This window comes from Hirundo rustica, unplaced genomic scaffold (genome assembly GCF_015227805.2).
Source record: "Hirundo rustica isolate bHirRus1 unplaced genomic scaffold, bHirRus1.pri.v3 scaffold_201_arrow_ctg1, whole genome shotgun sequence".
NCBI classification, from domain to species: Eukaryota; Metazoa; Chordata; class Aves; order Passeriformes; family Hirundinidae; genus Hirundo; species Hirundo rustica.
Window position 1 is genome coordinate 51,907 of NW_026690267.1, and position 15,929 is coordinate 67,835.

Sequence of the window (15,929 nt, forward strand, 5' to 3'; positions counted from 1 at the left end):
GCGGGGGGGCGGGGAGAGGGGGGGGGGGCTGCAGGGTGGGGGAGGGTCCCAAACCCCCCCCTCCCCACCTTTTCCTCCTCCCCCTCCCCAAAAATTCCAGGTTTGGCTTAATTTCCACACGGGCGGCCACGGACACGGCCCCTCCCCCCCCCCGGGGGGGGGGGCGCAAAGCACAAAAATGATCGAAAAACGCCAAAATCTAATTGGGGGGGGGGGGCGACATGCGGGGGAGGGGGTGGGGAGGGGGCGTAAGGCAGCGGGGGGAGGGGTTTGGCACTGCGGGGGGGGGAGGGGGCAGCGGCCAGGGGGTCCCCGCGGGGTTTTTTTGTATTTTATTTTTACCTCCCCCCCCCCCCCCCCAAAAAAAATCCCCGGCTTCCTCCTTCCTCTTCCTCCCACCCCCTCCCCAAAAAAATAAATTTGGGTCCCCCCCCCCCAACACCCCCCGCGGGGGGGGGGGGGGAGGGGCCATCCCCAAATCCCTTTTCCCGCCGGGGGGAGGGGGCTTTGGCACGGTCCCGGCGTGGCTTAAGGCACATTGTCCCCCCTCCCCGGGGCGGGGGGCTCAGCTGGAGGGCAGGGCCTGCACGAAGAGCCCGCGGGGGTCGGCCCGGGGCAGCTTGGCCGGGGGGGGCTCCAGGGGGGGCTCCAGGGGGGGCTCCAAGGCGTCGGGGGGACCCTCGGCCCCTCCCAGCCCCAGCTCTGCCGGCAGCTCTTCGTCGCTCTCCTCCTCGTCCTCCTCTTCCTCGTCTGTGGGGAGGGGGGCAGGGGGGGGCAGGAGGAATTTGGGGAGGGGGTGATGCTCCCGGTGACCCCCACCCCAAAACAATAAAAATAACCCGGCGGTGGTGGTGGTGGGGGGGGCTGGCAGGTATGGGGGGGGGGGGGTCTGGGATTGAAGCTCCTAATTAAGGCAGCGCCCATAATTAAGGGAATTAACCCCTCCCCGGTCCGGAATGAGCCCCCCGAAATGAGGGGGGGGCTCCACCCTGCTGGGGGGGGGGGGTCACCCACCTTTGTCGGGGTCCTGCGAGTTCAGCGAGCTGCTCAGGTTGGCAAACTGGGCGTGGAGGGGGGGGAAAGGGGAGGAAAAGGGGAAAATTTGGGGGTGTCTGGTGAGGATTGAGGGGGTCACCCCCTCAAAAAACCCCCCCCCCCACCCAAAACACGCCCCCCAAAAAACCCCCCCCCCACCCAAAACACCCCCCGGACCCCTCTAAAAGCAGCCCCCTGCTCTGTGCCCATCATCACAAACCCTGAGCCGCTCGCTCAGGTGACACAGGTGAGAGCCGAGCCCCCCAAAACCTGCCTGGAACCCCCCCAGGTGCCCCCCCAGTGCCGGCAATGGGGCAGGAACCCCCCCTCTTGGTGCTGGACCCCCCCCCCAAAACCTGCCCAGAGCCCCCCAGGTGCCCCCCACTCTGTGCCCATCCTCAGAGTTTTGGGACACCTGCCCTGAGCCGCTCGCTCAGGTGACACAGGTGAGAGCTGAGCCCCCCAAAACCCGCCCAGAACCCCCCCCAGGTGCCCCCCAGGTGCCCCCCAGGTGCCCACCTCGCCCATGACGGCGATGGGGCAGGTGCCCCGCGCCCGTGCCACGCGCTGCTCCACCAGGTAGTACATGTACTCGTCGTAGAGCAGGCGGATCAGGTGGAAGGAGCCGAAGCTGGCGGCGCTGCGCAGGGTCAGGTCCCGGATCACCATCGAGCTGGGGAGGGGGCACGGCGGGGGTCAGAGGGTCTGGGGGGCCGGCAAAGGGGGGGTCTGGGATGGGCAGGGGGCTTCCAGGAGGATCGGGGGGGGTTTGGGGTGCACAGGGGATGTCGGGGTGTTGTTTTGGGGAGGGGGCACAGGAGGATCAGGGGGTTCAGGGGTTGTACAGGAGGATCAGGGGGTTCAGGGTGGGCACAGGGAGGATCAGGAGGGTTCAGGGGTTGTACAGGAGGATCGCACAGCAAACCTCGGGGTGGTTTTTTGGGGAGGGGTCCCTCACCTGTAGAAGGACCACTTGAGCAGGAAGAGCTTGGCGGCGCGGGCAGGCCGGGCGTGTGCCCAGGTGCGGGCGCAGCACCCGGCCACCACGGCGTCCAGCCAGGCCGCCCCTGCTCCAAGGGAGTGCTGCTGGCCCAGCGTGGCCTGAAATCCTGCTCCAGGCGCTGCACCACGCGCGCCCTCGCAGCGGCAAACCCAGGCCGCCTGCTCCTGCGGGGCGGGGATGAGGGGAACGGGGCCTGGAACCGGGGCCTGGGACCCCCTGGGACCCCCTGGGAACCCCCCCCTAACCAATGCCTAACCACCCACCCCTAAACCCATCCTAACCCATCCCAACCATCCCTAACCCAACCTCCGGGCACTGCAACCCAGGCCGCCTGCTCCTGCTGGGCGGGACGGGGGGAACGGGGCCTGGAACGGGGCCTGGGACCCCCTGGGACCCCCTGGGACACACCCCCCTAATCCACCTGCCTAACCCACCCCTAACCCATCCTAACCCACCCCTAACCCCATCCCTAACCCAACCCCGGGCACTGCAAACCCAGGCCGCCTGCTCCTGTGGGGCGGGACGGGGGGAACGGGGCCCGGAACGGGGCCTGGGACCCCCTGGGACCACCCTGGGACACCCTGGGACTCCCCTAACCCACCCTAACCCACCTGGGGACCCCCCCCAACCCACCCCTAAACCATCCTACCCCATCCTAACCCCACCCCTAACCACCCTAACCCACCTGGGGACCCCCCTAACCCACCCCTAACCCACCTGGGGACCCCCCTAACCCACCCCTAACCCACCCCCTGCCCACCCCCAGGCTCTGCCCCTCCCAGGCCGCTGCCCCCCGCGGTTCCAGGAGGGGTCTCCGGCTCCAGGGAGCGGCCCCTGGGCACGGACCCCCCGGCTCAGCCCCCGGCCCCCCTCGGGGGTCTCCCCTCACCTGGACGTTGGCGAAGTCGACGCGGTTGAGGTCGCTGAGCATCTGGCTGATCTGGGCCGTGTTCTGCAGCACGGCGCGCGCCGCCTGCGCCAGGTGGTTCAGGGACGTGTAACGCCGCAGCGTCTGCGCGAAGGCTCCGGCCGCCGCCGCCTGCGGGCGCGCCCAGGGCTCGGGGGGGGCTCCGGGAACCCCCCCAAAACCCGGCCGTGACCCCACCCCGGAGATCCGGGAATCAGCCCCCCGGGGGTCTCCTCAGCGCGTGGTCGGACCCCAAAAGTCAGGGCGTCTCCTGAGGCTCCCAGGATCTCCCTCAGGTCGCCCCGGAGTCCAGCAGAACGCCCAAAACCTCAACAGAACCCCCCCAAAAATCCAGCAGAACCGCCAAAACCTCAACAGAACCCCCCCCAAAAATCCAGCAGAATGCCCAAAACCTCAACAGAACCCCCCCAAAAATCCAGCACAACCGCCAAAACCTCAACAGAACCCCCCCAAAAATCCAGCAGAACCCCCAAAACCTCAACAGAACCCCTCAAACCCCAACACCGAGACCCTTAAACCCCAACAGAACCCCCCAAAAATCCAGCAGAACCCCGAAACCGCAACACTGAGAGCCCCAAACCCCAAGAGAACCCCCAAACCCCAACAGTGAGACCCTCAAATCCCAAGAGAACCCCTCAAACCTCAACAGAACCCCCCCCAAACTCCAACAGAACCCCTCAAACCCCAACAGAACCCCTCAGCCCCAGCAGAACCCCTCAAACCCCAACACTGAGACCCCCAAGCCCACCCACAGACCCTCCCAACCCCACTGCGCTCCCCACATCTTCCCCCCAAAACCCCTCTGCAGGACCCGTGAGCCCCCCAAAGACCCCGGGGACCCCCCAAAGACCCCCGGGGACACCCCAAAGACCCCCGGGGACACCCCCAAAGACCCCGAGGACCCCCCCAAAGACCCCGGGGACCCCCCAAAGACCCCCAGGGACCTCCCAAAGGCCTCGGGGACCCCCCCAAAGGCCTCGGGGACCCCCCAAAGACCCCCGAGAACCCCTCAAAGACCCCCGGGGACCCTCCAAAGACCCCGGGGACACCCCCAAAGACCCCGAGGACCCCCCCAAAGACCCCGGGGACCCCCCAAAGACCCCCAGGGACCTCCCAAAGGCCTCGGGGACACTCCAAAGACCCCGGGGACCCCCCAAAGACCCCCGGGGACCCCCCCTGAGCCCACCTTGACTCGCACCATCTCCTCGGGCATGCTGACCATGGCGTTGCCCAGCCAGCTCTCCAGGCTCTTGGCGAAGTTCCGGATCGCCTGGGTCAAGGCACCTGGAAAAAGCGGGGAGCAAAAGGGAAATTTGGGGGGGGGGCGCTGGGGAGAAGAGGGGGGGGCCCCAAATTTGGGGGGAGGGCCTTTGAGGGGCCACAGGGAACTTTCAGGAAGGGGTCTGGGGGAGGGTTTTGGGGGTGCGGGTTCTGCCCCGGGGGAGCTCCTGAGGAGAGCCGGGAGGAGGAGGGTTTGGGGGAGGATTTTGGGGGTTCCAGGGGAGGTTTTTGGGGAGGTTTTTCGGGAGGTTTTTGGGGGTTCCAGGGGAGGTTTTTGGGGAGGTTTTTTGGGGTGTTTTTCGGGAAGGTTTTCGGGGAGGTTTTGAGGAGATATTTTTTGCGGAGTTTTTTTGGGGAGGTTTCTGGGAGGTTTTCGGGGAGTTTTTTGGGGAGGGTTTTTTGGGGGAGGTTTTTGGGGGAGGTTTTTTTGGGGAGGTTTTTTTGGGGGGGGAGGTTTTGGGGAGGTTTTTGGGGAGATTTTTTTTTTGCGGAGTTTTTTTGGGGAAGTTTTTGGGTGAAGTTTTTTTGGGGGAGGTTTTTTAGGAGGAGGTTTTTGCAGAGTTTTTGTGGAGTTTTTCGGGGAGTTTTTCAGGGGTTCTGGGGGGGATTTCAGGGAGGTTTTGGGGAGTTTTTCGGGATTTTTTCAGGGATTTCGGGGAGGTTTTGGGGGAGTTTCTCGGGGGAGTTTTTCGGGGAGTTTTTCAGGGAGTTTTTCAGGGATTTTTTCGGGGGTTCCGGGGCGGGATTTCGGGGAGGTTTTGGGGAGTTTTTCACGAGTTTTTCGGGGGTTCCAGGGCAGGATTTGTGGGGGAAGTTTTGGGGAGTTGTTTTGGGGAGTTTTTTCGGGGATTTTCGGGGGTTTCCGGGGCAGGATTTCGGGGAGGTTTTTTGGGGTTCCGGGGCAGGATTTCAGGGATTTTTTTCGGGGGTTCCGGGGCGGTTTTTCGGGGCTCTCACTGGGGATGGGGCGCAGCACGTCGGGCACCAGGATCTCCACCAGCCCCTGGTAGAGCGCGTGGTCGCAGTCGCGCACCCAGCGCAGCACGGGCTCGTGCCGCGCCAGCAGCAGCAGCCGTCCGCCGGGGGCAGGCGCCGCTCCGCCTCCTCCTGCCTGTGGGAACCGGGGTCGGGGGCGCCCCCAAACCTCGGTGGAGCGTCCCCCCTGGCACCTCCAGAAACCCGCCCGCGCCCCCCCCCGAAATCCCGCGCCGGGCGGAATCCCCTCACAGGGCGCTCGGCGCTTTTCCCCACGCGCGCGCACCCCCAAAAAATATCCTCGATTTTTTATGGGAGGGGTCTTAAAAATATCCTGAATTTTTTTCTGGGGGCGATCCACAAAAAAAATCCTGAATTTTTCTGGGGGGGGATCCCAAAAAAATCCCGAATTTTTTGGAGAAGATCCCAAATAACTCCCGAATTATTTTTTGAGGGGAGATCCCAAATAAATCCCAAATTTTTTTGAGGAAGATCCCAAAAAAATCCCGAATTTTTTGGGGAAGATCCCAAATAAATCCCAAATTATTTTTGAGGGGAGTTCCCAAATAAATCCCAAATTTTTTGGGGGGAGATCCCAAATAACTCCCGAATCATTTTCGGGGGCAGATCCCAAATAACTCCCGAATTATTTTCGGAGGATATCCCAAATAAATCCTGAATCATTTTGGGGGGACATCCCATATAAATCCCGAATCATTTCGGGGGGACATCCCAAATAACTCCCGAATTATTTTCGGAGGATATCCCAAATAAATCCCGAATTATTTTTTGGGGAAGATCCCAAATATCTCCCGAATCACTTCGGGGGACATCCCCTGCGCTCACGCCTCGCTGTCGCCGCTGCAGCGCCAGAAGCTTTTCCAGAGCGTCTCCACCAGCGAGAACTGCAGGTTGATCATCACGTCCACGATGGCCTTGGAGGGGCAGGGCGGCGTCAGGGCGGGCCGGACCCGGGGGGGGGTTTCGGGTTTTTTGGGGGGGTTCGGGGGGTCCCCAACCTCGCAGTGCTCCCGGTAGAGCTGCTGGAACAGCCGCAGGTCCTCGGCGCCCGCGCCCTCGGGGAGCCCCTTGCCCTGGACGTCGATCTCGGGGAACTCGGGGAGCGCTCGGGAGGCGTCTGCGGAACCCCCCCCCCCCAAATTAGGGGAGGGGTCCCCCAAAACGGGGGAACGGGGGGAAAAGGAGTGGGGGGGGGTCTGTGCTCACCCAGGAACTGCTGGTACTGCTGCACCTGGGCGCTGATGTCGGGGACCCCCGGGGGGGCCGGCGCCGCCGAGACCCCGTTGGTGACGCCGCCCTCCACCTTCTGCACGGGCTTGAGGCTGTGGGGAGGGAAACGGGGGTGAGGGGGGCTGTGGGGAGGGGAGCCTCGGGTCAGAGGCGATTGTGGGGGACGAGAATGGGGGTGAGGTGGATGTGGGGCAGGGGGCTCGGGCGTCAGAGCGGGACGTGGGAGAGAGCAAACGGGGAGTGACGGGGACGTGGGGAGGGGGCTCGGGTCAGATGGGGATTTGTGGGAGGGAGGGGGCTCGGGTCCGAGGGGACGTGGGGAGAAGGAATACGGGGGGGTGGGTGAGGGGGCGTGGGGAGGGGGCTCGGGCTCAGAGGGGAATGTGGGGAGCGAAACGGGGTGAGGGGGCGTGGGGAGGGGGGCTCGGGTTCATGAGGGGATTGTGGGGAAGGGGGCTTGGATCTGAGGGGATTGTGAGGGGGGGCTCGGATCTGAGGGATGTTTTGGGGCAGGGGGGGCTTGGATCTGAGGGGATTTTGTTGGCTTCAAATCAGTGCAATGTTGAAGGGGGGCGCTTTGGATCTGAGGGGATTTTGGGGAGGGGGCTCAGACCAGCAGGATTTTTCGGGGTGGGCTCAGACCACTGGGATTTTTCAGAAGGGGATTTTGGGGGTGCCCAAACCAGCAGGATCGGGGGTGCCCGATCCAGCGGGATTTTTTCGGAAGGGGATTTTCGGGGGTGCCCGATCCAGCGGGATTTGGGGGTGCCCGCTCCAGCGGGATTTGGGGGTGCCCCGCGCCGCCCTCACCGCTGTTTCTGCGCGAAGGGCTGCTGCCTCATGGCCAGTGTGCTGCTGCTCCTCCACCAGCCGCAGCAGCGGCGACCCCGCCTTGATGCGCAAGCCCGTAGTAGTGGGTACTGGAGTTACCCCTAAAAAAAACACAGAACGGGAAAATCGGGGGGATCCTGGGGGGGCTCGGCCCGGGGGCAGCGCCCCACGGCCGGGGGGCACCGAGGGGTGTCACGGAGAGAGGTTCTTCTGGGGGGGTTTGGTGGGTTTGGGGGGGTGATTTTGGGTTTTTTTTGGGTGGATTTTGGTGGTTTTTGGGTGGATTTTGGTGGGTTTTGGGTGGATTTTGGTGGTTTTTTGGGTGGATTTTGGTGGTTTTTGCGTGGATTTTGGTGGTTTTGGGTGGATTTTGGTGGTTCTGGGTTGGTTTTTGGTGGATTTTGGTGGTTTTTGCGTGGATTTTGGTGGTTTTTTGGGTGGATTTTGGTGGGTTTTGGGTGGATTTTGGTGGTTTTTTGGGTGGATTTTGGTGGGGTTTGGGTGGATTTTGGTGGTTCTGGGTGGATTTTGATGGTTTCAGGGTGGTTTTTGGTGGGTTTGGGGTGGATTTTGGTGGTTTTTGGGTGGATTTTGGTGGTTTTGGGTGGATTTTGGGTGGATTTTGGTGGTTTTTTGGGTGGATTTGGGGTGGTTTTTGGTGGGTTTTGGGTGGATTTTGGTGTTTTTTTTTGGGTGGATTTTGGTGGTTTTTTGGGTGGATTTGGTGTTTTTTTGGGTGGGATTTTGGGTTTTTTTTGGGTGGATTTTGGTGTTTTTTTTGGGTGGATTTTGGGGGTTTTTGGGTGGATTTTGGCTGGGTTTTTTGGGTGGATTTTGGGGCTTTTTGGGTGGATTTTTGGGATTTTTGGGTGGATTTGGGCTGGTTTTTGGTGGGTTTGGGGGGGTTTTGGGTTGGATTTTGGTGGTTTTGGGGTGGGTTTTGGTGGGTTTTGGGTGGATTTTGGTGGTTTTTTCAGGGGAGTTTTACTGTTTTTTAGGGCGGATTTTAACGTTTTTCAAGGTGGATTTTGGCGTTTTTCAGAGCGGATTTTGCCGTTTTTCTGGGGTGGATTTTGGCCTTTATTGGGGATGGAGTTTGGAGTTTTTCAGAGTGGATTTTGCCATTTTTTCAGGGCAGATTTTGCCATTTCCCAGGACAAATTTCCCAGGACGAATTTCCCCATTTCCCAGCATGAATTTTCCCATTTCCCAGGACGAATTTCCCCATTTCCCAGGGATGAATTTCCCCATTTCCCTGGATGAATTTCCCCATTTCCCATGACGCATTTCCCCAATTCCCAGGACGAATTTCCCCGTTCCCAGGGATGAATTTCCCCATTTCCCTGGATGAATTTCCCCATTTCCCAGGACACATTTCCCCATTTCCCATGACAAATTTCCCCATTTCCCTGGATGAATTTCCCCATTTCCCAGGGACGAATTTCCCCATTTCCCATGACGCATTTCCCCATTTCCCAGGACGCATTTTCCCATTTCCCATGGACGAATTTCCCCATTTCCCTGGATGAATTTCCCCATTTCCCTGGATGAATTTCCCCATTTCCCAGGACGCATTTCCCCATTTCCCATGACGCATTTCCCCATTTCCCAGGGATGAATTTCCCCAATTCCCTGGACGCATTTCCCCAATTCCCTGGATGAATTTCCCCGCTCCCCACCTGGTGCCGAGGCGCCGCGTGCGCAGCCCCATGAACACGGAGCGGATCAGCTTCCCGAAGGAGGCGGCGTTGACGGGCTCCAGTTTGTGGCCCTGGCAGTGCAGCAGGTAGTGGCAGTACAGGGCGCTGCGCGGCAAGCTCACCCCCTCCGCCGTCTCGTAGTTGTCCAGCAGCCACTGCACCTGCCAGGGGGGGAAAAAAACGGGGTTTGGGAATCACCCCGAAATCCCCAAATCCCGCCTGGGCCACGCCCTTCCCACCTGGACCCCGCCCTTCCCACCCGGGCTCCGCCCAAACCCCTTCTCCTCCAGGTTTTTGCCCTGAAATCCCGAGTGGGAGGAGGAATTCCTGGGCGCTGTTTGAGGGAAAAGGATGGATTTTTTATTATTATTTTTTGGGGTTTTCTTTTCCCAAAATCTCAGCGTTTTTCCCTCGGGCTCTCTCCTCCCTGCCCAAATCTCCCGTTTTTTTTTTCCCCTGAACTACGGGATTTTTTTCCCCCAAATCACGGGTTTTCCCCAAATCTCCCGTTTCACCCCAACTTTGCAATTAATTAAACCCCCAACCTTCCTTTTTATATCAGTTTTTTTGTTGTTTTTCTCCCCAAACCCCTCCCAATGTCCCCAAACCCCCCAGGTGTCCCCGTCCCAATGTCCCCAAACCCCTCCCAATGTCCCCAAACCCCTCCCCAATGTCCCCAAACCCCCCAGGTTGTTCCCCATTCCCAATGTCCCCAAACCCCTCTATGTCCCCAAAGCCCCCAGGTGTCCTCATCCCAATGTCCCCAAACCCCTCTCAATGTCCCCCCAACCCCCCCCACGTGCCCCCCAAACCCCTTCCCAATGTCCCCAAACTCCCCAGGTGTCCTCATCCCAATGTCCCTGTACCCCCATAACTGCCCCCAGACCCCCCTCCCAATGTCCCCCGAACCCCTCCCAGGTGTCCCCAAAACCCCTCCCAATGTCCCCAAACCCCTCCCCAATGTCCCCCAACCCCCCCCAGGTGCCCCCCAAACCCCCCCCCCAGGTGTCCCCAGACCTCCCCAGGTGCCCCCAGACCCCCCCCAGGTGCCCCCAGACCCCCCCCCCAGCGCCCCCAGCTCTCACCGTGGCGGGGGAGGCGCGGGTGGTGTGAGCGTAGGCGCCGCCGCCCCCCCCCCACGTACCCCCCCTGGATGACGTAGGCTCCTCCTCCTCCTCCTCCTCCTCCTCCTCCTCCTCCTCCTCCTCCTCCTCCTCCTCCGGGGGTCCCGCCGCCCCCACCCTGGGCCGGGGGGGTCCCCAAGATCTGCCCCCCCCGCCACGTACATGGGCACGGGGGCGCTGGCGGCGGCGGCCTGCGAGCTGGGGGGGGGCAGCGGAGGGGGGAGGAGGAGGAGGAGGAGGAGGAGGAGGCGGAGGAGGAGGAGGAGGAGGGGGCTGCTGGGGGGGCTGAGGAGGGGGGCTGGGCTGCACCGCAGCCCCCCCGGGCCCCCCCCTCGAAGAAGCCCCCCGAGTTCTGCCCGAAGAGCGGCGGCTCGGCGAAAGGGAAGGAGCCCGAGCGGCTGCGGGGGGGGGGGGGGGGGGATAAAAAAAAAGCAGATTTTAATTATTACTATTATTATTATTGGGGTTTTTTTTTGGGGGGGAGGGGTCTGGGGGGTCAGGAGACCCCCCTGGGGCGGGAGGGGTCACTCACATGGCGCCGGGGGGCGGGAAGGAGCCGTCGCCCCCCTCCACGTAGGGGAACACGTGCTGCACCGGGGGGAGCTGCTGCACCTGAGGGGGGACACACGGGGACGGGGGGGGGGACACACAGGGGGCACCCCGGGGTGGGGGGCGTCAGAGGAGGGGTGGAGGGGGGACGCCCCCCCAAAAAAAAAACCATCCCCCACCGCCCCCAAGGGACCCCGCTCAACTCCTGGGGGGGGGCCGGGGAGAGCTGGGGGAGACGGGGGGGGGATAAAGGGGGGTACAGGGGGGACAAAGAGGGGGACGGGGGGGACAATGGGGTACAGGAGGGGCACAATGGGGGCACCAGGTGGGGGCAGCCCCGGTTCAGCTCTCGGGGCGCTGGGCAGCCCCGCTTTGACCCTCTGCGGCACCGCTCTGGGCCCGGGTTCGGCTCAGTTCGCCCCCGTTCCGGCCCAATTTATTCTGAATTTTGTTCCAACTCTCGCCCTTTTCACTCCTTTCCAACCCCAGCTTTATCCCGAATTTATCCCGCCTCCCTGTTCCAACTCGATTCCTGGAGATTTTGGGCCGCTTCAGCTCAATTCTACCCGGTTCCAGCCGATTTTATTTCATTTTCTCCCAACTCTCACCCTTTTCATCCTGTTTTACCCCTTTCAACCCGTTTCATCACCCACCCCGCTCTCGTTTTTCCCCCCCTTTTTTTGGCCATTTTGGGCAACTCAACTTCACACCGACTCTTCACCCTCTTCCAGCCCCTTCCACCCCACTCCGGTCCCCATTTCCCCCCCAGTTTCCCCCCGGTTTTTCGCACCTGCTGCCCCCCGGGGCTGGGCCCGGGCTGGGGGGGCGCGTGGGGGGCGGGGCTGCCCTCGGCGCCCTCCGGGGGTCGCAGCCCCCTCTGCTTTTGGGACAAAAACCGGCGAATTCGGGTCAGACCTCCGTCCCCGCCCCGCCGCCGAGCAGGGGGCCGGGGATTTTTGGGGGCAAACCCGCGGCGTTTTTCGGGGCGCTCACCCGCCACGGTGACCACCGATGAATTGTTTGGGGAGGGGGCGCCGGGGGGGGCGCCGGGGGGGCGCGCCGGGGGCGGGGCCTCCCGTCAGCTCCGCCCCGAAAGGGGAGGGGCCGGCGGGGGCGGCGCCGAGGGCGGCGGCTGCTGCTGCTGCTGTGACGTTCGTCGCCGTCAGCTCGGTGACCGAAGGCGGGTTGGGTCGCCATGGCGACGGCTAGGAGAGTGACGTCATTGCGTCAGGCCGACGTCAGCGCGGGGCTGACGTCACCGAGCGGGGGGGGGGGGGGGGAAACAAAAAATAAAAAACCAAGCCAAAACCCACCACCAGGTGATGCCGGTGACACGCGGCGTGACGTCACAAGGCGCCGCCGCAGGGCTGCCCGCGAAGTGACGTCACGACTCGGCGGTGACATCACCGCGCGGGAGGGAGGGGCGTGTCCAGCCACCGCCCGCGCGCCCCCATTGGCTCCCGCCCCCCGCCCCGCCTCCCCATTGGCCCGCCCGCCGCCAATCGCGCGGCGGGCTCAGGCCCCGCCCCCTCCGCCCGGCCCCGCCGCCCCCCCCCCCCCCTCTCCCCCCCTTCACCCCCCCCGCCGCCATTTTGGCGGCGCCGCTCGGACCCCACCTGCCCGCGGCCGCCGCCGGGGCCCCGCGCGGGCTCCGCCCGCCCCCGGTGCCGCGGCTTGCTGCTGCCGGCGGGGCCCGACGGAGCGGGGGGCGGCGGCGGCAGGGGCCGGGCCGGGCCGGAGCGCGGTCGCCACGGTGACCGTGGCTATGGCGGCCTCCCTGGTCCCTCACCGGGGCAACTGTTGCTACCCGCCTCGGCGGCGGGCGGGGCCGGCCGCCTAAGTCCCGCCCGTCATCTCCTATTGGTTGAAGCTCTCCGGCGTCTCGCGCTGATTGGTTAATCCACCCGTCGCTCTTCGCGAGCCCCGACCCTGCGGCTTCTCATTGGTTCTTCTGAACGTCAATCAGCGCTTCCTGAGGGAGGTGGGGAGGGCGGGCCGGCGAGGGGAGCTGGCGCAACGCGATTGGCTGGAGCGGGCCGCCGATCAGCGCGAGGGGCGAGCGCGCGGCGGGCCGCCAGGGCTGCCGGGAGATGTGGTCCCTTGGCGGCAGAGGCGCCTCGTGACGTCACGGAAGTGTGACGCCATCGCCGGGTCGTTTTCACCGCGTTCCTCTCTAACTGGCGCTGCCGCGGGGGTGGAAGGGGTTTAATCAGCGCCGCGCCGAGGAGAACGGCCGGTTTAATCAGGCAATGAAACAGAGGTGTGCCCCCGTGGGGCCCTTAGGACCGGGAGTATGCCCGTGGGGCGCTACCGAACCTTTTAAACGTCTCCAATCGTTCTACAGCGCTGTGCCGGCTCCATCGAGGGGCAGCGCCGGCTCCGCTGGAGCTGGGGGGGGGACGACCCTCAGGTGCGAGGAGGAGGGGGCGGCCCTAGCTCATCTTCCGGTGGTGTCATGGCGGCCGCGCCGCGGAGCACGATGGGAAGCGTAGTCCCGCGGTGTGCGGGGAGACGTCATGGCGGCACCGCCCAATGGAGGGGGGCATGACCCGTGGGTCACGTGTCTCCCAAGCGCTTCCGGGGCGCGATGGGGCCGGGGGTGGCGGTGAGGGGGCGTAGGGGGGTCCCGGGGGGGTCCCGGGTGAGGGTCCCGGCTCGGGGGAGGCTCCCGGGAGGTGGAGTCCCGGTGCTGGGGTGTCCCGCTTTGGAGGGTCTCGATTTCCGGAGGATCGCGGTTCTGGGGGGGGGGGTTTCTGGGGTTTGTTTTGTTTTGGGGAGGGGGTCTCGGTGACTCCCCCCCCCTTTCCCCCCTCCCTCAGCGCTCCCTCCGCCGGGCCTGGGCCTGGGCCGGCGCCCGGCGCTGCCTGCACGGCTCCATTCCCACCCGCGCCCCCCCCGCTCATCCCCATCGTGGTGGAGCAGACGGTGAGTGAGGAGGTGGGGGGGGGGGGGGAGCGGTCCTGAGACCCCCCCCCCCAAAACACCCCCAAACCCCCGAGACCCCCCAGCTCCGAGCCCCCCCCACCATTCCGACCCTCCTCAGCATCTCCGAGCCTCCAAACTTCATCCCAGCCCCCTCCTCATCTTGTTCCTTTGGACCCCACCCCCCCCAGCACCGGGGGCGGGGGTCGCTAACCATCCAGGGGTTCCCCTTTCTCCTCTGAAACCCCCCAACTCCCCCCCCCCAAACAACCCCTCCGACCCCTCCTGACCCCCCCAGACCTCTGACCCACCCCCCCAAAATAAAATCCCCCCTCCCCTTTTTCCCCTGCAGGGCCGGGGCGAGCGAGCGTACGACATTTACTCGCGGCTGCTGCGGGAGCGCATCGTCTGCGTCATGGGGCCGGTGGGTGTGTGTGGGGTGGGGGGGATCTGGGACCCCCAAATTGGGACCCCGGGGACGCCCTGACCCCCTCCTGGGACCCCTCCCCAGATCGATGACAGCCTGGCCAGCCTGGTGATCGCCCAGCTGCTGTTCCTGCAGTCGGAGAGCAACAAGAAACCCATCCACATGTACATCAACAGCCCCGGTGAGGCCTGGGGGGGATCTGGGGGGGTCTTGGGGGGTTTGGGGGGATTTGGGGGGTTTGGGAGGTGCTGCAGGGTCTCAAAGGGGAGTTGGAACCACCCAAAGAAGGGTTTTGGACCCTCCAAAGCCCCTCTGCCCTGGAGCAGGAATTGGGGGATTTGGGGGTCCCACGGGGGAGTTTAGGGGTTTTATGGGTCACCAAGGGAGTCTCCACCTCCACCCAGCCCTTGCTGACCCTGCCTTGACCACCCACCACCCCATAAAGCTCGGGAAATCCGAACCTTTGGATCCTCTGTTGAGTTCCAACAACCTGGGGGCAGATCTGGGGGGGGGTCCCGCGGTGGGATTTTAGGGGTCTTTTGAGCACTTGGGGTCCCGGGGGTGGGCTTGGGAGAAAATCCCTGCGACCCCTCCCACCCCTGTGTGATCCTGCTGGTCCCCAAAAGGCGCCGGGAGCCGCGGTGGCTCTCAAAGCGCTGACTTTTTGAGGGGGCGTCCCCGAATTTTTTTTTTTTTGGGGATTCCCTTAAACTTTTGTGGGGGGGGGTCCCGCTGTAAATTTCCGGGGTTCCTCCCGCTCCCCTCAGGCGGCTCGGTGACCTCGGGGCTGGCCATCTACGACACGATGCAGTACGTGCTGACGCCGGTGTGCACGTGGTGCGTGGGGCAGGCGGCCAGCATGGGCTCGCTGCTGCTGGCGGCCGGCGCGCCCGGCCTGCGCCACGCGCTGCCCAACGCCCGCATCATGGTGCACCAGCCCTCGGGGGGGGCAAGGGTACGGGACCCCCGCCCCTGGGACCCTCACGGGACCCTCACGGGACCCCCGACACCCCCTGTGCCCCACACGGGACCCTGACCCCACCCTGTGCCCCACATGGGAGCCCTGCCCCTGAGACCCCCCCCGGCACCCTCACGGGACCCCCTGAGCTGCCCCTGTGCCCCACATGGGACCCTGACACACCCCCTGTGCCCCACACGGGAGCCTTGCCCCTGAGACCCCCCCCCCCGGGACCCTCACGGGACCCCCCTGAGCTGCCCCTGTTGCCCCACATGGGACCCTGACCCCACCCTGGGCCCCACACGGGAGCCTGCCCCTGAGACCCCCCCCGGGACCCTCACGGGACCCCCGACACCCTGCTGTGACCCACACGGGACCCTGACACACCCCCTGTGCCCCACACGGGAGCCTGCCCCTGAGACACCCCTGGGACCCACACGGGACCCCCTGAGCTGCCCCTGTGCCCCACACGGGACCCTGACACACCCCCTGTGCCCCACACCGGACCCCCGACACCTCCTGACCCCCCCTGTGCCCCACACGGGAGCCTGCCCCTGAGACCCCCCCGGGACCCTCACGGGACCCCTGACACCTCCTGTGCCCCACATGGGATCCCCTGAGACCCTCCTGTGACCCACATGGGACCCTGACCCCACCCTGTGCCCCACACGGGAGCCCTGCCCCTGAGACCCCCCCCGGGACCCTCACGGGACCCCCTGAGCTGCCCCTGTGCCCCACATGGGACCCACACGGGACCCCCGACACCCCCTGTGCCCCACACGGGACCCTGCCCCCACCCTGTACCCCACACCGGACCCCCGACTCCTCCTGACCCCCCTGTGCCCCACATGGGACCCATGACACCCCCTGTGCCCCACATGGGACCCCCCCCCTGAGCCCCCCCTGTGCCCCACATGGGACCCCCACCACCCCTGACCCCCCTCT

The 15,929-nt window shown here is 64.4% G+C and overlaps 2 protein-coding genes and 1 long non-coding RNA gene across 3 annotated transcripts; 1 reads left to right on the plus strand and 2 right to left on the minus strand.

The window, feature by feature from the left end:
- Positions 1 to 447: 447 nt before the first annotated feature.
- On the minus strand, positions 448 to 10,346 carry LOC120747781 (MHC class II regulatory factor RFX1-like; the record flags this gene model as incomplete). Its single annotated transcript, XM_040053822.2, is given in 18 exon segments — positions 448 to 750; positions 1,015 to 1,060; positions 1,555 to 1,708; positions 1,994 to 2,202; positions 2,928 to 3,077; positions 4,153 to 4,250; positions 5,205 to 5,322; positions 5,325 to 5,358; positions 6,069 to 6,157; positions 6,242 to 6,360; positions 6,450 to 6,565; positions 7,284 to 7,321; positions 7,323 to 7,379; positions 7,381 to 7,405; positions 8,984 to 9,165; positions 10,090 to 10,141; positions 10,143 to 10,279; positions 10,281 to 10,346. Coding segments are annotated over 18 exon segments (1,875 nt in total), but the record flags the coding sequence as incomplete, so codon positions are not given.
- Positions 10,347 to 10,472: 126 nt separating this feature from the next.
- Positions 10,473 to 11,492, minus strand: LOC120747779 (uncharacterized). The gene is made up of 3 exons (XR_005699198.1): positions 11,468 to 11,492; positions 10,661 to 10,740; positions 10,473 to 10,526 (listed from the first exon to the last, which is right to left on the minus strand). It is a non-coding gene; the product is annotated as an uncharacterized LOC120747779 (long non-coding RNA).
- A 1,686-nt stretch (positions 11,493 to 13,178) lies between these two features.
- Positions 13,179 to 15,096, plus strand: LOC120747785 (ATP-dependent Clp protease proteolytic subunit, mitochondrial-like). The gene is made up of 5 exons (XM_040053826.2): positions 13,179 to 13,228; positions 13,497 to 13,602; positions 13,952 to 14,023; positions 14,111 to 14,207; positions 14,794 to 15,096. Exons 1-5 carry the CDS (start codon positions 13,194 to 13,196, stop codon positions 15,060 to 15,062), a joined length of 579 nt encoding a protein of 192 aa, XP_039909760.1. The 5' UTR covers positions 13,179 to 13,193; the 3' UTR covers positions 15,063 to 15,096.
- Positions 15,097 to 15,929: the final 833 nt, after the last annotated feature.

Excerpts from the sequence above, each read along its gene's own strand:
- LOC120747785 (XM_040053826.2), top strand. The coding sequence starts at position 13,194 with ATGGCGGCACCGCCCAATGGAGGGGGGCATGACCC. Across the intron at positions 13,229-13,496 it reads AATGGAGGGGGGCATGACCC|CGCTCCCTCCGCCGGGCCTG; the intron begins GTGGGTCACGTG and ends CCCCTCCCTCAG. Across the intron at positions 13,603-13,951 it reads CCATCGTGGTGGAGCAGACG|GGCCGGGGCGAGCGAGCGTA; the intron begins GTGAGTGAGGAG and ends TTTCCCCTGCAG.